This window comes from Oncorhynchus tshawytscha, linkage group LG30 (genome assembly GCF_018296145.1).
Source record: "Oncorhynchus tshawytscha isolate Ot180627B linkage group LG30, Otsh_v2.0, whole genome shotgun sequence".
In the NCBI taxonomy this organism is placed as follows: Eukaryota; Metazoa; Chordata; class Actinopteri; order Salmoniformes; family Salmonidae; genus Oncorhynchus; species Oncorhynchus tshawytscha.
The window spans coordinates 1,564,150-1,584,420 of NC_056458.1; the positions used below are offsets into that span (position 1 = coordinate 1,564,150).

General features: G+C 42.3%; 1 protein-coding gene across 4 annotated transcripts in view; it reads left to right on the forward strand.

The window, feature by feature from the left end:
- Window positions 1-19,356, forward strand: part of LOC112246060 (collagen alpha-1(XXIII) chain) — a 147,044-nt gene extending 127,688 nt beyond the window's left edge. For all 4 annotated transcript variants that reach the window (XM_042309713.1, XM_042309715.1, XM_042309714.1 and 1 more), the window contains 18 exons: window positions 226-252; window positions 5,175-5,228; window positions 5,309-5,371; window positions 5,508-5,543; window positions 5,694-5,756; window positions 5,975-6,019; window positions 6,356-6,400; window positions 6,485-6,574; window positions 6,695-6,748; window positions 6,889-6,954; window positions 7,192-7,218; window positions 7,458-7,526; window positions 10,936-10,998; window positions 11,115-11,141; window positions 11,230-11,283; window positions 11,580-11,666; window positions 16,696-16,734; window positions 18,174-19,356. In XM_042309713.1, the coding sequence (XP_042165647.1) occupies window positions 226-252; window positions 5,175-5,228; window positions 5,309-5,371; window positions 5,508-5,543; window positions 5,694-5,756; window positions 5,975-6,019; window positions 6,356-6,400; window positions 6,485-6,574; window positions 6,695-6,748; window positions 6,889-6,954; window positions 7,192-7,218; window positions 7,458-7,526; window positions 10,936-10,998; window positions 11,115-11,141; window positions 11,230-11,283; window positions 11,580-11,666; window positions 16,696-16,734; window positions 18,174-18,176 (912 nt within the window). In that variant the 3' untranslated portion in view covers window positions 18,177-19,356. The remainder of the gene's footprint in view (window positions 1-225; window positions 253-5,174; window positions 5,229-5,308; window positions 5,372-5,507; window positions 5,544-5,693; window positions 5,757-5,974; window positions 6,020-6,355; window positions 6,401-6,484; window positions 6,575-6,694; window positions 6,749-6,888; window positions 6,955-7,191; window positions 7,219-7,457; window positions 7,527-10,935; window positions 10,999-11,114; window positions 11,142-11,229; window positions 11,284-11,579; window positions 11,667-16,695; window positions 16,735-18,173) is intronic.
- The last annotated feature ends 915 nt before the right edge of the window (window positions 19,357-20,271 follow it).

The following is a 20,271-nucleotide window of genomic DNA, read 5'->3' on the forward strand; positions in this document are numbered from 1 at the left end:
CAAACACCAACACTCCCCCCCACACACACATACCACGTCACAGTATTCCCTTTCCTTGAGCTCTACTCCCTACACTTTGTTTCATGTTTCTTATTCCTTCTGGTTAGTCTGGTATTGTTTTAGATGTTTGTGTTTCTTCTTTTTCTTTTATATAATTGTAAAGCAACTTGGGTCCGTGAAAAGCGCTGGCCCACATCATTCTGATACTGTCTCCTCTTTACACAGGGACAAATGGGTCCTCCTGGACGACAGGTAATATATCTGCATTTCTCACTTCCACACGTACCGTTGTACATGTGCGCTTACCGTTCAAACGTTTTTGGAGAGTCACTTAGAAACGTCCTTGTTTTGGAAAGAAAAGCACATTTTCTGTCCATTTAAAATAACATCAAATTGATCAGAAATACAGTGTGGGCATTGTTAACATTGTAAATGACTATCGAAGCTGGAAACGGATGATTTTTTTGTGGAATATCTACATAGGCGTATAGAGGCCCATTATCAGCGACCATCACCTCCTATGTTCCAATGGCACGTTGTGTTAGCTAATCCAATTTTATAATTTTAAAAGGCTAATTGATCATCAGAAAACCCTTTTGCAATTATATTAGCACACCTGAAAACTGTTGTTCTGATTAAAGAAGCAATAAAACTGTCCTTCTTTAGACTAGTTAAGTATCTGGAGCATCAGCATTTGTGGGTTCGATTACAGGCTCAAATTGCCAGAAACAAAGGACTTTCTTCTGAAACTCATTAGTCTATTCTTGTTCTGAGAAATGAAGGCTATTCCATGCGAGAAATTGCCAAGAAACTGAAGATCTCGTACAACGCTGTTTACTACTTCTGTCACAAAACTGACTCTAACCAGAATAGAAAGAGGACTGGCAGGCCCTGGTGCACAACTGAGCAAGAGGACAAGTACATTAGAGTGTCTAGTTTGAGAAACAGGTGCCTCACAAGTCCTCAACTGGCAGCTTTATTAAATAGGAACCGCAAAACACCAGTCTCTATGTCAACAGTGAAGAGGCGACTCCGGGATTGCTGGCCTTCTAGGCAGAGTTCTTCTGTCCAGTGTCTGTGTTCTTTAGCCCATCTTCATCTTTTATTTTTATTTGCCAGTCTGAGATGTTGCTTTTTCTTTGCAACTCTGCCTAGAAGGCCAGCATCCCGGAGTCGCCTCTTCACAATTGACGTTGAGACTGGTGTTTTGCGGGTACTATTTAATGAAGCTGCCAGTTGAGGACTGTTTCGCTAACACAGACTGGAATATCTTCCGGGATTCCTCCAATGGCATTGAGGAGTACACCAATTCATTTATTGGCTTCATCAATAAGTGCACCGATGACGTCGTCCCCACAGTGACCGTACGTACATACCCCAACCAGAAGCCATGGACTACAGGCAGCGTCCGCACTGAGCTAAAAGCTAGAGCTGCCGGTTTCAAGGAGCGGGACTCTAACACGGAAGTTTATAAGAAATCCCTCGTCGGATGTGGCAGGGCTTGCAATCCATTACAGACTTCAAGAGAGCTGCCCAGTGACACAAGCCTACCAGATGAGCTAAACTACTTCTATGCTCGCTTCGAGGCAAATAACACTGAAACATGCATGAGAGCACCGGCTGTTCCGAAAGACTGTGTGATCACGCTCTCCGCAGCCGATGTGAGCAAGACCTTTAAACAGGTCAACATTCACAAGGCCGCAGGGCCAGACGGATTACCAGGACGTGTACTACGTGAATGCGCTGACCAACTGGCATGTGTCTTCACTGACATTTTCAGCCGCTCCCTGTCCGAGTCTGTAATACCAATATATTTTAAGAATACTAAGGTAACTTGCCTAAATGTCTACCGACCCGTAGCACTCACGTCTGTAGCCATGAAGTGCCTTAAAAGGCTGGTCATGGCTCACATCATCCCAGAAACTCTAGACCCACTCCAATTTGCATACCACCCCAACAGATCCACAGATGATGCAATCTCTATTGCACTCCACACTGCCCTTTCCCACCTGGACAAAAGGAACACCTATGTGAGAATACTTTTCATTGACGACAGCTCAGCTTTCAACACCATAGTGCCCTCAAAGCTCATCAATAAGCTAAGGACCCTGGGACTAAACACCTCCCTCTGCAACTGGATCCTGAACTTCCTGACGGGCCGCCCCCAGATGGTAAGGGTAGGTAACAATACATCTGCCACGCTGATCCTCAACACAGGGGCCCCTCAGGGGTGCGTGCTCAGCCCCCTCCTGTACTCCCTGTTCAATCATGACTGCACGACCAGGCACCACTCCAACACCATCATTAAATTTGCCGATGACACAACAGTGATAGGCCTGATCACCAACAATGATGAGATAGGGAGAGCCTATAGGGAGGAGGTCAGAGACCTGGCTGTGTGGTGCCAGGACAACAACCTCTCCCTCAACGTGATCAAGACATAGATGATTGTGGACTACAGGAAAAAGAGGACCTAGCATCGATGGGGCTGCAGTGGAACAGGTTGAGAGCTTCAAGTTCCTCGATGTTCACATCACCAACAAACTAACATGGTCCAAGTGCACCAAGACAGTCGTGAAGAGGGCACGACAAAACCTATTCCCCCTCAGGAGACTCAAAAGATTTGGCATAGGTCCTCAGATCCTCAAAAGGTTCTACAGCTACACCATCGAGAGCATGACTGGTTCCTGACTGGTTGCATCACTGCCTGGCATGGCAAATGCTCGGCCACAGACCGCAAGGCACTACAGAGGGTAGTGTGAACGGCCCAGTACATCACTGGGGCCAAGCTTCCTACCATCCAGGACCTGTATACCAGGCGGTGTCAGAGGAAGCCCCTAAAAGTTGTCAAAAACTCCAGCCACCCTAGTCATAGACTCTTCTCTGCTACCACACAGCAAGCTGTCCAAGAGGCTTCTAATCAGCTTCTACCCCAAGTCATAAGACTTCTGAACGTCTAGTCAAATGGCTACTCAGACTATTTGCAGTGCCCCCCCTCCCCTCTCACCCACTCTTTACACCACTGCTACTCTCTGTTGTCGTCTATTCATAGTCACTTTAATAACTCTACCTACATGTACATACTATCTCAACTAGCCGGTGCCACAACACATTGACCCTGTATCGGTACCACCTTGTATATAGTCTCTCTATTGTTATTTTACTGCTGCTCTTTAATTACTTGTTATTTTTATCTCTTATTCTTATCTGTATTTTTTTGAAACTGCATTGTTGGTTAGGGGCTCGTAAGTAAGCACTACACTGTAAAGTCTACACATGTTGTATTCGGCACATGTGACTAATAAAATGTGATTTCATTTGATTTCACTTGTGAGGCGTCTGTTTCTCAAACTACATTAAAATACACATATTGTACCTTCAGAGGTAGACACTATGATCTTACATGGTACTGTTCGGTACCTTTTAGGGTACATTTTTCAGATAAAGATAATATTTTGAATATAAAGGTACAATAATCACACTCATACATTTCTGTTTCCCAGAGTACAAACATATTTTGTGTACCCTCAATACCCTCTCACTCTCAAAAAAAGGGGTATGGTGTGAAGGTACATTTCTGTTTCCCAGAGTACAAACATATTTTGTGTGCCTTCAATAACCTCAATACCCACCATAAGATACAATGATGCATTTTGCCACCTAAAAGGAACTAATGGCTTTGTCACTGGGGTGGCACCCTAAAAAGGCACATTTGTACCATAATCATGAACATATTTTTAAGTGTTTTTAATATATGGGTTTTTGCATGTACATTGATTGATTGAATAATCTTATGCTGCACAAAGATAAATAACATAAATTTTTCTAACTAATCCAATCAGTTCGATTTATTACACCGGTTACTGAAATGGTTGCCCCGGTTTAAATGGCTGAGGTGGTCTCCTCACAATGTATCTAATCCTGGCAGTTATTATGAATGTGGGTGAATAAAAATTGTGGGTGAATTAAAAATTCCAACTCTAGGATATCCTCACTCTGGCTGGATTCCAATAGGAATTACGCATCACTTTTCAAGCCAGCATAATGTGACTTGCAGGTAGGGTTGGTAAATTCTGTTAACTTTCCCACATTTCCCAGGTTTTCCAGAAATCCTGGTTTGAAAATTCCTTGAAACTGGAGGGAATATAGGCAGGGCATCTGGAATCCTTCAACCAGGACATCTGGGAATTTGGGGAAATGTATTGGAATGTTGCAGTGCTACTTGCATGCATGATTTGGCTTGTAAACCATGCGTGTTAGGCCACTATTAGGGTAAAACTACTGTAGGTCTCAAAATAAGGCCTGATGAGATATGTAATGTATTGTCATAATGAGTTGAATTTTAATGGTAACATTCACCAAGGAACTCAGTTGGTTGAGGTCACAGGACTGAAAATTCAACAACCATGTCTCTGTCACTAACAAATACAGTCATGGGTGGTAACTCTACAATTTACTTGAAAGGGGCAAGACACAGTGCAAAATAATATTTGTGGCGTGGCTTAGTCTGTGGGTGTGGCATTCGGCTAGTTATTTTTGGCCCCCTGTGAGTGGAAGTGTTGTACCAGTTTAAGTGATCTATTGTAAAGGTACGTTTTTGTCATTTACAATGAACAAATGGCTTTGTCACTGTAGTGGTAAACGATAAAGGCAACAAAAAAAATGCTTTTGTTCCTGTGGACTATATGTAATGATGGTACTATCTGAGGTATGAACTGGGGTACAAATACATGTATGTACCTATAACTAAAGGTACAAAGATGACCATACTGTGGACTATATGTAATGATGGTACTATCTGAGGTATGAACTGGGGTACAAATGCATGTATGTACCTATAACTAAAGGTACAAAGGATGACCATACTGTGGACTATATGTAATGATGGTACTATCTGAGGTATGAACTGGGGTACAAATACATGTATGTACCTATAACTAAAGGTACAAAGGATGACCATACTGTGGACTATATGTAATGATGGTACTATCTGAGGTATGAACTGGGGTACAAATACATGTATGTACCTATAACTAAAGGTACAAAGGATGACCATACCCTTTTAAGAACATATCAAAACCTTTTTGTAAGAGTGTATAAAACGTGTGGTTAATTAATAATAATCTAATGTCTGGCAGTTCATGAATATGTTCCAATAATCTGATGTCTTGCAGGGTGAGGATGGACAGCATGGCATGCTTGGACCACAGGGACCTCCAGGGCTAAAGGTGGGAAGTATTATTATTCATTCCTGTTCCTCCTCTCCCTTCTCTTTCCCAATCTCACTCTTTCTCCATGTCTGTGACAGGGGGAGCCGGGGCATGCTGGCAACCAGGGCAGGAGTGGCCTTGATGGACTACCAGGGATGAAGGTAAAGAGGAAGAATCATAAATGGAGATCTTGAAATATGAATATACAGCCAGGTATCAACTCACAGGTCATGATGCACTGGAATGACAGGCATGCTGAGGTTCCACTGTGTGTATTCACTCTATGTTCTCGTTCAGGGGGAGATGGGAGACACAGGGCCTCAGGGGGACATGGTGAGTGGCTCCTCATATCACACTCTTTGACCTAAAGTCATCTACTGTGGGTCTATGAAGAAAATATCTGCATTAGACATGTCTTCCAAGATGATACATTTATTTTTCTTCATTCATTCTACCTGTGTGTTTCACTCTGTCTCTCTGCAGGGCTTACCCGGAGAGAAGGCTGTTCTTGAGTCTTATGACATCGGCCTTGGCCATGTCTTTCAGGTGAGTTCTTAATTGGGTTCTTTAAAAGTTGATCTGAAACAACATTCTGCATTGTACTGCGACCCCACAAATTCAGATTGTGCTATCTTATTAACGATTAAAAGTATCAAACACCATAATATTATTCTATGTATGTATTATATATAACAGTCTCCTGTGCAGTACAAAGTCTCACTCACTTTCCTTTTCTACTTTTCTACATTGTATTATTCCCGCAGGGCCCCCCAGGGCCACCAGGGCCACCAGGAGGACAAGGGCCAAAGGTGATAGTTGTGTTTGAGAGGTGGCTGAGTGGTTAAGGCGATGGACTGCCAATCCATTGTGCTGTGCATGCATGGGTTTGAATCCCATCCTCATCTGTGGAAGAGATTTGTCATTGTAGCCAATATATTGTATCTATTATACGCAATGCACAGTGTGTCGTTTATATTATCTGACTGTAAGTTGTTCTAGATAAGAGTGTCAGTTAAATGACCAAAATGTCAATGTATCAAATGTGTTGGCATATCCAGCATTGGTGCAGTCATCTACAGTATGGCTTTGGTTTATGGATTGACAATAGGCACACACATGTTTTCCTGTCTCCTTCATGACAACAGGGAGAATCAGGCTCACGTGGTGCACCTGGAGCTGATGGGGATAGGGTAAATGACATGACTCTGTAATAATGAATTATTATTGTACTAGACATCATTGTATCCACCTCATGTTGTGCCTCTTCTCTGTAGGGAGCCAAAGGGGAGAGAGGTGATGACGGGATGCCTGGAGTGGCAGGGGAAAAGGGAGAGAGAGGTCTGACGGGCCTAACTGGGCTTGTGGTAAGTGGGATATGGGCTATGTCCTGATGGATACCCAACGGGCTATGGGCATGGCATGGCAGTCTAGTATCCCACTGCTTTGTAGATTTTGTCCATATAATGTATTTTTTTCTCTCTTAGGGAGCTGACAGCAAAAAAGGAGCGAGAGGAGATTCAAGGTTTGAGGACAATCTGGTCAGTAATGTTTTAGATACCAAACTTGTATCTATACCAAACTGTTAACTGTCTACACCAAACTGTGTGATATCTCATCATGGTCGAGTAGTGTTATATGATTGTGTGACCTCTGGTTATCCTAATTCTCTCTGCTTCAGGCCCAGATCATCTCTATCGCAGGCCCTCCAGGGCCCCCCGGACCTCCTGGGCTCCAAGGATTCATGGTGGGTAACTGGTCCCTCTGTCTTCTTAATAATAGGGGGGTATCAAAAGCTTAAACTCTCTAGATACCAATGTTCTGTCTGCATAGAGATGACTGTCAAACACTCCATGCTCAACCTGTTCTCAGAGGAACCTAGTAAATTGTTGTAAAATGTTTTTAAATAATTGATGTGCTTTAATATGCTCTTGTGATGAACAGTGTTTACAAAGAGAATGAGATAACACATTGTGTTTTTCAGGGACATCATGGAATGCCTGGCCCCAAGGTGTGTTGTCAGGGCTCTGATCTCTTCCTGCCCCTAGAATGACCCAGGATTCTTTAGGCTACGAAAGCTGCACTGGAATGTCCTGTCATTCAAAATGTTGCATTAACAGATAATGAAAAGCTGGATGTTAGAATAGGGAATGAAAATTGTACTTGCAGTAAATCAGAGAGAAGATGGATTGTAATTCGCAAGCAAATGAAAGCACCAGCTTGAAATTGTGTTTTTTCAATGTCTCACAGGGGGAACCAGGCGACATAGTGAGCGGAGAAAAAGGGGATGCAGGTGACAGAGGACCTCCTGGGTTAAGGGTAATTATATCCTATTCTCTCTCACTCATAATACATGTTAGGGTTGGGGTGCATTAGGAATTTCTGAATTTAATTCAATTCAACCCATGAATTGAAATTAGAATTTGAATTGGGCAACCCCCCCCCCGCCCCCCCACAGGAAACAGAATATTAATTACATTTAAATTAAAGGAAGTAGAATTCAACATGAAGCATGACAGTCTCATTCCTTCGACTCGTCTTTACCAAAATAATCAGACTTTGATCTTGGTCGGAACAGCCGGCTTGTACCGCCTTTCAACAAATAGGAGTTGGATGTATATTTTACTCTGTTTGAGGGGATTGCCACATCCCTAAAATGGTCACGAGATATCCTCCAAAGTGTTCTTGTGGGAAAAGTTCTTGACCAGAGCTCAGATTATGACACTGTTAAAGCTGCTATCCTTACAAGTTTGTCCCAGAGGCATACAGACAACATTTCTGTCAATTATGAAAGACAGAATCACAAAGCCATGTTGAATTTGCAAGGGAACAAGCATTACTTTTTGATCGGTGGTGTGGTTCTCAAGAGGTCAAGGAACTTGACGATTTAAAAACCCTCATACTGCTCGAGCAGTTAAAGAATTTCCTTCATGAAAGGGTTGCTACACTACATGACCAAAAGTATGGTATGTGGACACCTGCTCGTCGAACATCTCATTCCGAAATCATTGGCATTGATATGGAGTTGGTCCCCCTTTTGCTGCTAGAACAGCCTCCAGTCTTCTGGGAAGGGTTTCCATTAGATGTTGGAACATTGTTGTGGGGACTTGCTTCCATTCAGCCACGAGCATTAGTGAGGTCGGATACTGATGTTGGGCGATTAGGCCTGGCTCGCAGTCGGCGTTCCAATTCATTCCAAAAGTGTTTGATGGGATAGAGGTCAGGGCTCTGTGCAGGCCAGTCAAGTTCTTCCACACCGATCTTGACTAATCATTTCTGTATGGACCCCACTTTATGCATGGGGGCATTATGATGCTGAAACAGGAAAAGGCCTTCCCCAAACTGTTGCCACAAAGTTGGAAGCACAGAATCGTCTAGAATGTCATTGTATGCTGTAGCGTTAAGATTTCCATAGCCCGAACCATGAAAAACAGCCACAGACCATTATTCCTCCTCCACCAAACTTTACAGTTGGCACTACGCATTGGGGCAGGTAGCGTTCTCCTGGCATCCGCCAAACCCAGTTTTATCCGTTGGGTTGCCAGATTGTGAAGCATGATTCATCAATCCAGAGAACGCATTTCCGCTGCTCCAGTGTCCAAAGGCGGCGACCTTTACACCAGTCCAGCCAACGCTTGGCATTAAGCATGGTGATCTTAGGCTTGTGTGTGGCTGCTCAGCCATGGAAACCCATTTCATGAAGCGCCCGACGAACAGTTCTTGTGCTGACGTGCTTCCAGAGGCAGGTTGGAACTCTGTAGTGAGTGTTGCAACCGAGGACAGCCGATTTTTACGCGGTACACGCTTCAGCACTCGGTGGTCCCATTCTGTGAGCTTGTGTGGCCTACCAATTCCTGGCTGAGCCGTTGTTGCTCCTAGACCACTTCACAATAACAGCACTTACAGATGACTGGGACAGCTCTAGCAGGACATAAATTTGACTAACTGACTCTTTGAAAGTCCCTGAGCTCTTCAGCAAGGCCATTCTTCTGCCAATGTTTGTCTATGGCGATTGCATGGCTGTGTGCGCAATTTTATAGATTTGCCAACAACGGGTGTGGCTGAAATAGACTAATCCAGTTATTTGAATGGGTGTCCACATACTTTTGTATATATAGTGTACCTACATTTATGAGCACACTCTTGAGAAAGCTGCAGTCCGTGCAGATGAGTTTGTGTTGACACATAAAACTACCTTCACAAACAAAGCTCCCAGCCCTGCGAGGTTTCAGTCTTTTTCCCCAGTGCCTAAAGACAAAGATTGTCAGAAAACTGGTTCTTTGTGTCCTCCAGTTTGTCATTACTAACGTGAGAAAGGACAGTCTCTCAGTGTCCTAAGTTGAAACAGAAAAATGAGAGAGATAAAAAGCTGTTTCTTCTTGTGGGAGCACTCCAGCCCGATAAGTCTCTGGTTGGAACTGGTTTATCTCCTAAACAAGATTTTGGATCAGATGTATATGAACCCTTTGTTTCAAACATGTTTGTGTCTCTGGAGAGTGATGATGCTGTTAAGCAGCCCTTGAACATACTGCGAGACATTGGGGCAGCCCAATCCTTCATTTTGGAGGGTGTTTTGCCTTTGTCTGACACTTTAGCAACTGGGTACAGTGTGTTAGTACAGGGCATGGAGATAGGTTGCATGGAAGTTCCTTTGTATAATGTGGACCTACCAGTGAAGAGGGTCTCAATCATTTTGGGCAACAATTTGACCTGAGGGAAGGTCGTGCCAAATCCTGCCGTTTGTAAGGAACCCAGGCTGGAGGAACCTGATGGTTTATCAGAAAAGTACCCTCCAGTGTTTCCAGCGTGTGCCGTTACAAGTGCTATGTCTAAGAAAGTTGCCGGGAGCAAGTCTAGTGTTGAGGAGGATGTCAGTGATCCCACCATGTTTGATCTGTCTGAGACGTTTATGTGTGATCCTGATTTCGGTAAACCTCCTGAGTTGACCTTTCCTTTGAAAACACCAAAGATGAGCAAGTTTGTAGGACCACTAAAGGAAGAGAGGGTCCCTACAGTTGACATTTCAATTTCTAGGAAGTAGCTGATTGCTGAACAGAGTAAAGATGTTTCCCTCTCTCCTCTTTTTGCTGAGATACGTCCAGAGGAGGAGTTTGATGAAGAGCGTGTGGGTTACTTTGATAGAGATGGTGTTCTGATGAGGAAATGGCATTCTCGCGCCAATTCTGGGCAAGACCATTGGCAAAGGGTATGTCAAATTGTGGTTCCAGTTACTCTTTGACAAGAGATACTGAGGTTGGCTCGCGATGGTAGTATGGCAGGCCATCTTGGGGTTAACAAGACATATGACCGTATCTTGCGTAACTTATTCTGGCCTGGTCTAAAACAGTATGTTGTGGCTTACTGTAAATCCTGTTATGTTTGCCAGTGGACGGTTAACCGAACCAAGCTGTACCAGTCGCAGCTTTGCAGGTTGTGGTTGTTGTTAGTGATTCTGTTAGTTCCCCTTTCTGTTTTAGCTACAGTTTTTGGTTTCTTGCTAGGGAAAGTAATACTAGTGATGTGTAGAATAAATTAACCATTTGAATGTCGTTGAATTACATAATTCTACTTTAATTCTGCTTCCTGTGTGGCCAATTCAAATTATATTCAAATTCAGTAATTACATTAGAATAAATGACGAATTAGCAAATCAATTCAGAATTGTCCCCAACCCTGCTGCCTATAACCTCACGACCCACATAACAGATGACACTATTTCTGCACACAGGGTATTCAGGGTCTTCCAGGTTCTACAGGATTGGTTGGTCTCCCTGGCACCATAGGGAGAAAGGTTTGCAGCATTTTTCATATGCCCTGTTTGTAGAAGACACGGCATCAGAGTCCCTTGCAGTATTTTTCAAAGTAAGCTGCTTCAGAATTAACTTCCATCATATTTCATTTCAACAGGGAGAGCAAGGATTGCCGGGATTGGATGTAAGTGTGTCTAAATCGGTCATATCCCCCCTGATACTAGTCTGGTTGATAAAGAGCCTTCATTAACCACTACCTCTCTCCATGTCAGGGTTTCCCCGGGCTGATGGGAGAAAAGGGGGACAGAGGGGACCGAGGAGATAAGGTGTGCATCAGCCACAGCAGTGGCTACTGTGGCTACGTTTATTAATCTTCTGTTACCTAGCATGTTATAGTCAAATCTGGAGAAGACATTGATGCTCGACGAGAGACTTGTCTCCTCTGTGGTCCTCTCTGGCAGTTGGTAGAGCATGGCGGGTGCAACGCTTGGATAGCGGGTTTGATTCCTGGAACCACCCATACCTACAAAGTTTTTATGCAGGCCTGACTAAGTCCCTTTGGATAAAAGCATCCGCTAAATATATTGTTATATATTATTGTTTTGTCACTGTTCTCTCTTAGGGTGACAGGGGGATGGTGGGAAAGAAGGGACTGAAGGGACAGAAGGGCGAGGAGGGCCCCCCTGGACTGGACCAGCCCTGTCCTGTGGTATGTCACTTCTTCCTGTCGCCTCTCCCCTCACTATTCCTCAAACACTGTCTTTCCATTCAAGGGCAAACCCCTAATTATTAGGTTACATTTGGTAGAGCAGACTTTTATGTCAGGGATAATCAATGAGGGGCAATGCATTCTATGGAAAATAATGAATGGGGTGTAAAGTGTGTTCCATGACGTGCAAGCGGAGTGGAACTGACCTACTTCCATGGAGTACTGTTATTTTCCAGAGAACGCATAGAGCCCTGAGTTGATTATCCCTTTCATACCATGGCTATACTTTAACACATTTGCCGGTATAAGCATGTTCATTTTCCTGTAGAAATGTGTTCAACGTCCCCTGAAGTAGCTAGAAAGTTTACTAGATATCTACAGTAGTTGCCATCATAACCAAACAAATACACTTGCTAGTTTAGCTAACCAAACCATCAGTTCTAGCTTGCTATTATGAACATCGAATTCAACAATAGCAATACTGTTTTCAATTTGACTTTTGCTTTCAAAAGCAGCTCAAACAAAACACGTATAAATTATCTATAGTCATTATATTATTATACTGTGCAAATATACAACACGCATTATAGGGAAAGAATACACACTCTAGAATGCCCTTTAAGACAATTAGAAACGCCTATTCAAAAATGAACTATAAATAAACTATAAACTGTGTGGTTTAAGTCCTGAATGCTGATTGGCCAACAGCAGTGGTATATCAGACCGTATACCACGGGTATGACAAAACATTTAGTTTTACTGCTCTAATTACGTTGCTAAGCAGTTTATAATAGCAATAAGGCTCCTCTCGTGGTTTGTGATGTATGACCAATATACCACGGATTGCGTTGTGCCTAAGAACAGCCCTTAGCCATGGTATATTGACAATATACCACACCTCCTCGGGCCTTATTGCTTTTATATATCCATTATCCATGAGCTGTTCACATACTGTACATTTTTATATTGACATTGACTTCAGAAGAGACCAACCTACCATCCCAGTGCTGGAGATTAACGGACAGATCATTGAGCAAGTAGAGGACTTTAAATACCTAGGAACCATCCTTGAACCACAAAGCTCTCCTTCAAAAGGAACACCAAACATATTTACTCTAAATGTCAACATTCTTGTTCTTGAGGAAGTTTAATGTACACCAATCCATCCACCAAGCATTTTATAAATGCTTTATAGAATCCATGCTATCGTTTGATATTGTGGGGTAGTTTGGTGCTCTAGGAAACACTAGGAAACACTGAACAGGGTAACAAAAATCAGTGGGAATGTCATTGGAGAAAACCAGGAACGCACACACTCCATGACGGGGCACAGATATAGATATCTGGCATACAAGTCCAAGAGGGCAGCTTCTAGTTTTATGCCAACATCCATCAAACTCCTCAATTCTTGAAGTTCTTATTTCTATTGGGACATATACTGAACAAAAATATAAACACAACATGTAAAGTGTTCGTCCCATGTTTCATGAGCTGAAATAAAAGATCTCAGAAATGTGCCATAGGCACAACAATCTTATTTCTCTAAAATGTTGTGCACAAATGCTTTTACATCCCTGTTAGTGAGTATTCCACCTTTGCCAAGATAATCCATCCACCTGAAAGGTGTGGCATATCAAGAAGCTGATTAAACAGAATGATAATTACACAGGTGCACCTTGTGCTGGGGACAATAAAAGGCCACTCTAAAATGTGCCGTTTTGTCACACAACAAAATGCCACAGATGTCTCAAGTTTTTAGGGGGCGTGCAATTGGCATGCTGACTGCAGGAATGTCCACCAGAGCTGTTGCAGTGAATTTAATGTTAATTTCACTACCATAAGCCACCACCAACATCTTTTTAGAGGAGTTGGCAGTATGTCCAACCGGCCTCGTGTAACCACACCAGCCCAGGACTTCTGATATACGGGATCGTCTGAGACCAGCCACCCAGACAGCTAATAAAACTGGATTTGTACAACCAAAGAAGGGTCTTGACCTGACTGCAGTTCGGCATCGTAACCGACTTCAGTGGGCAAATGCTAACCTTCGATGGCCACTGGCACGCTGGAGAAGCGTACTCTTCACAAATTAATCCCGGTATCAATTGTGCCAGGCAGATGGCAGCGTATATGGCGTAATTTGGGAGAGTAGTTTGCTGATGTTAACGTTGTGTACAGAGTGCCCCATGGTGGTGGTGGGGTTATGGTATGGGCAGGCATACGCTACAGGCAATGAACACACAACTGCATTGTGTCGATGGCAATTTGAATGCACAGAGATACCGTGATAAGGTATTGAAGCCCATTGTTGTGCCATGGAAGCTGAAAATGGCCCAGTTCTTCCATCTCCTGCATACCAGACGTGTCACCCATTGAGCATATTTGGGATGCTCTGGATCGACCTGTACGACAGTGAGTTCCAGTTCCCGCCAATATCCAGAAATAGCCATTGAAGAGGAGTGGGACAACATTCTACAGTCCACAATCAACAGCCTGATCAACTCTATGCGAAGGAGATGTGTCTCGCTGCATGAGGCAAATGGTGGTCACACCAGATACTGACTGATTTCTGATCCATTGCCCTACCTTTTTTTAAAGGTATCTGTGACCAGCAGTATTCCCAGTCATGTGAAATCCATAGATTAGGGTCTAATTAATTTATTTCAATTGACCGATTTCCTTATATGACCTGTAACTCAGTAAATGTTTGAAATGAATATACCACACCTCTTATTTAGCCTTTGTCCCTGCCTGTCTTCCTGCTCTCTGTGATGCAGTGGTAGCCATACTTTGCCAGCAACAAACCAGCAAGACTCTCCATCTTTGGTCACTGTAATATGGCATTAGTTAATGTATGGCATGATTGTGGTGTTAGATATTTCTCCTCAGAGTGTGAATTATACAGTGACATTTGGGGGTCTGTTTTCCTCTCACTGAACTTCCTGTTATTTTCTGGGCCTAATAGTAAAGGCTTGCTTCATCCTGCAACGAGCCATAGTTTATATAGCCTGGCATCCTTGATCAACCAAATCTAAACTGTATCTCTAGGGACAATACTTACGATTCGTCGGGTTGAATGTGTCCTTCACTATCAAATATGCATTTAAAACACGCTTTTATCCAGGGTCCCCTTTTCTTCCGCTTGTAGAAGTGGAAGATTACGTGGTAGCTTATTCAGTCTCATATGACTGTGTGGTCTAGAATGGGCGTCAATGGCTGCCTATGGAAGACCCTGGATAAAAACATGTTTTAAATGCTTATTTGATAGCGAAAGACTCATTCAACCTGACAAATAGTAATGATTGTTCCCAGGGGTTGGAACTTTTTCAATAATTTCATTCTGAACATAACCATTTTTGGGGGGGTTATGTTCCACTGTTCTGACCAGCAAAATAAAGTTTGGAACCAGTTTGAAACAAAAAAAAGTTATGGTTTATATCGTTCCTTTCTTTTCCTTTTTTAAACCTCTGTAATATTGTATACTTTTACATTTAGCTCGACATTAAATTTCTTCAACAATCAGTGTGGATAGAGCAGCTTGCTATGGTGTGGGTAAGCTATTTACATGCATTGGACACGAGTGTAGGGCGTGAGATGCGACTGAAATTTTGCAGGTGGGGATAGAATGAGAGAGGGTGAAGGAGGAGGCTTGGCTTGAAGCCCTGGGCATCATGTTGTTGTGACATGCATTATCTAAATTAGGCCCTCAGAATTATACCTACCGGGAGAGCAGCTTCTATGAAGGAACTTTGAATGTCTTTGAAATTTAGAGAGTTGGCCAGCTACTGTAGCTAGCTAGCTAGCTAACAAGCTTGTGTTTCCAGAATTCAAATAAAAACACATTTTACCTTTTGTTGTTAACAAATCCAAAATGTGATAACTATAGTATCATTAACTAGCATTGAAAAGGTTAATCCATTCTCCTCTAACAACAAATCTCTCTCCTTAATTTCTGAATCATGCTTAGGTCAGTAGGCTGCTAGACTATGCTTGGAGGGGAGGGGCAGATAGCCTACTCACATACTGGCAAAGATTTTTAGCAGGCAGGCAGGCAGGGAGGGAGGCAGGCAGGCATAGGAATAAGCTTCTGAGTGACAGTGAGGTCTTTGCATATGTGCTTTGTTGCATTTTTTTGTGGGACTGGAAAAAGATACCTGGAACTTTAAAATAACATTATTAACCAGTTCCCATGCTTCTAAAATAACGGTTCTGTTCTGGAACAGTATAAATCACTTTCGTTCTCGGTTCTGATTCTGTTCCTCGAAAAATATAATTATTTTCCAGTTTTCGGTTCTGTTCCCTGAACCATTTCCAACCCCTGATTGTTTTAATATAGATATTGGATGTGCCTCTGTTGACTGGAAACATTATTTCGGTGAAACTGAATATTTTAGATTTGGTTGATCAAGGACACCAGGCTACGGAAGCTTCCGCAAAGAGCCATCTGTCTGTAAACAATGGCTCTTTGTGTGAAGAAGCAAAGTAAATACAAGTATTTTAACAGTAAACATGTATTACCTCGTGATGTTTTAATCTGATTGTCGAACAAATCACTTAAAAAAGCAGGCTACCTGCGCATGTTTGTCCACTCCAAAATAACTCCACATACAAACAGTGCACTGTGAGCACTCCATTTGATGAATGGAAAGACACTGTTACAAAATACCAACGAGTGTAATGACATTCGGCGATTGTCATTAGTCCTACACTCTGGTAGCCTGAATTAAGTGAATTGTCTTGCTGATGTGGGAAACTGTAAGGGCCCAGTTGATACAATGTTGCAAGTTTGCTAGCGAAAGTTCAGGACAGACAGAGAGAGAAGCAGACAGGCAGAGTAGAGCGATGAATATGACTGAAAGAACCTGAAACAACTGTATTTTAAACAAATTGGAGATTGGTGAAATTAGAGGGAGGGGGGGGCTGAGCCTGGTCCTCCTACCATTTTGTTGTTACAAGACATCCGTATTTATCTGTGGGCAATGCAATACTGCATGTTTGTTTAATGAAGGTGTTTCTTTTCTATCACCAGGGTCGGGATGGATTGCCCATACCAGGGTGTTCGCATAAGGTTTGTACAGCAATAGTACTTCTGAGGCTCTGTTTGTTTGGCCTGCTCTGGCCCAAGCAGGCATTTGGCTCTCTTGGGGGAGTTTAAGAAGTTGTATACAAAGGGTGGGTCTAATCCTGAATGTTGATTGGTTAAAACCACATTCCAGCCGGTGTCTATTCCACAAGATACCACCAAGTTACCACCGTCTAAATCTATGACATTAAAATGCCTATTTACTCTGTTCCATCTGACTGCGCAATCCACTTTTTCATCAGCCAAGCAATTTATCAACTTGTATTCTCCACTATAAAAAGCATCTAGACATTATCTCACATTTCTTTTAGGCTAACATTTAGTTTCAACAGGGGACATTTGTATAAACCTTGCAGTCTGGCTCTCTGAAATTTGCAACATTGCTTCAGTATTCAAATTCGATCTCCAGCTGTCCCATAGTAATGAACGTGTCTGGAGTCGGGGCGAGACAGACAGACAGCGCTTCTCAGCCAGTTGAAATCATGAATCATCTGACATAATTTCTATGGATATATACAAAGAAATGTCAATTGAAAAAAGGTAAAAACAAAGTGCAGCTAGTTTGCAGTCTTTCCAGCTTCAGTGTGTTAGCTGTGTTGTTGGCTAGCTCCTGCTTTGAACAACAGTGTCCTGACAAGTGAGCACATGTGCTATGCCGGGCAAAATCGCACCTCGTTAGCTCGTTGTTATGGATGTATCCAAATAAATGGCACTAGAAAACAGCTTAAACAAATGCAAATTGGGCTACTTTGCTGTTATTCTAGCTGCACTTTTTGACTTGACTGTAAATTAGCCGCAGTTGGCTAGCTAGGAAGCAAGATATAAGAATGTTTCCAGCAAATATGACAATTGAACATTTAGAACGAATGACTGGATACAGAACAAAAAGACTGAACGACTGGGTCGCATCACTAGCAACCGAACCGATAGAACGAACATCCAGCCGGCTTGGGTAGCAACCCTAGATTTGTGTCGGGACTATATCTTGTATGGATGAAATAGTATGAAGAAATTAATCAAAGTAACGTTTTTAATTCAAATATGTAAATCATTATTTGAATATGTTGTTAACCTGTTGTATAAAAGTGGTAATGCCCTCGAAGCCAGTGTTTGGAGGATATATCGTCTCGGACCGAACAACAATCGTGCCAATATATCCACCAAACACCGGCTTCGAGGGCATTATCACTTAAATATTTAAACTTATATAGTGTACAGCAGTGGTTCCCAACCAGGGGTATGCGGACCAGTGGGTGTACTTGGCCTACCCACAGGGGGTACTTGAGAAGACATGAGTCCATAAGAAAAATTCAGCTGGTGGTACAGTAACCGAAAAAGGTTGGGAACCACTGGTGTATCGTATGATTTGTGCAGTATAATTTACCTGCTAGTGAATGTGTGTCTCTGCTCTTGCTCTCTTTCAGTGATGAGTTACCTGGTACTTGGGATCTGTACATATCGATATATATTTTTCAACTAAAATTCAAGTGTAGTTTTTTTGTCGTTGCCAAATCCTATTTAATATGTTGAGGTTTTCATATTGGAATTTGGATTGTGCATCTATCACAATCAATATTTTTTACTTTTTGCATATGAAAAGAAAACATTTTTTTTTTTTAAGGTTTAGAGATTAGGTAGAGGAAAGATCTAGTGCACACAAAGGAGACTGGTTACAAATGGAAAGGAGCAGCAAATGCACTCAGCTCCAGATGGAAAAATGTTGCTGCTTACAGTATATCTAATCGGGGAACCTGAAATACAGTATTAACCTGAAATACAGTATGATTGACTGTCTAACAGACTCACTAGTGTTCCCACATGGAGATCCAGCATTGGAGTGTGCAACTCAGCCTGCACCTTGCAAATGATTCTACCCCATCACTCCTGTGATTGTTGTTTGCTTTGAAAGGACCAACCGTCACGGCATGGACCCAATGCCATGTGCCTATCCCAACCTTAGGAAAGGTACAGATGTAGGGTCTTAATTTGATCCAGTTTGCTACAGCAGGAAAATAATCCTGCAGCAACAGGACATGTGAATTATTATGTGGATTATAATTACTTGACATTTTTTTAGGGGTTGATAAACATTTTGTTATGGAAATACATTACAAGTTTGCGTGTCCTGCCGTGCAGGAAAATTCTCAGCCACAAAAGAGTGATCAAATTAAGATCCTTCATCTGTATGGGGAAGCACAGATGGTGGCCCTCACCATGGAATCTTTGTTTGCAATAATGTTCCTAAATGTGCTTAATGTTTAGATCATTATCGGTCTAAAACGTTTTAGGATGTTTATGATGGTTTCAAAGTTTTTACCTATTGTTGCATCTAATGCTTTTTTTCATTCCTCTGAGTGCTCTAACCATGCTATGTGGAATTAATTGACACAGAACACTGTACAACTTTTTGAATTAGGCCTAACATGGAAAATGTATGATAATAATAATAAAAATGTTTTGAAGACTTTTTACATCTGACATCAAGGTAAACAAAAACATCTACCTATCAAACCTACCTGTTTGGCTGATTGGGTTAAATGTTTGTTCTAGGAACATGCCGTTTTTAATTAAGTTGTCTGTCATATTAAATACTATTTCAAATGCTAATTGTTGTATTCTTAATTATGAAGTTCAAGTTGCATTGTACTTTATAATGGCAAGCAGCGACAATGTCATCACGTCAGCCAGATGATTGGCAGGCAATTGATGAATATTAAATGTTCATATTTCTGGCTGTGAGGGATGAAGAAAAAAACGGCCTCGAAGACAATTACTGGAAAAATCATTGGAGGTTGCTGAGGGGAGGACGACTCATAATAATGGCCGGAACAGAGCAAATACCATTCCACTCATTCCGCTCCAGCCATTGCCACGAGCCCATCCTCCCCAGTTAAGGTGCCGCCAACCTCATGTGAATTCAATGGATATGTTAGCCACAAAGGTGAAAAACAAAAGTGTCATTTTAGGAATAGGGTTGTCTATGGGAATTGTCCTTTTGGTTTAGGCTTTAGCTACACTGCAGTACCAAAAGTGTCCTCTGAGCACAGTGTTCCAAACAAGAACCGTGGCCCCCTTTCCCAAACTTGGCACAGGACCAAGTTTGGGAAAGACTCAATCTACACAATATAAATGCTACTGGTGTGAACCAGATGGACTACTGCCATCATTGCGGGCGTGATCATCAGACCAATCAACGATTCAGAACTTTCTGAGATCAACCAACATGCATGGTTGTATTGTGTTTTTAAATGGTCAAATAACAAAACAATTAAAATGTAATTGATGTTATAAGAAGCTAGCTAATCTGTTGTAAGAATCTTTAGCGATAGCTCTATCTACATATCAGGAACTTTGTCATTCCTCCTCAGACCTCACCCCTCCCCTAGTCAAATATCAAACTTGCACTAGTCAAGCATCACCCCTCCTCCTCACTTGTGAAGTGTCACCCTCAGCCCTGCATTGGTCAGTTATCACCCCTGATCTGGTCAAGCCTAACTTCTTCTCACCCCTTAAACTTCCACT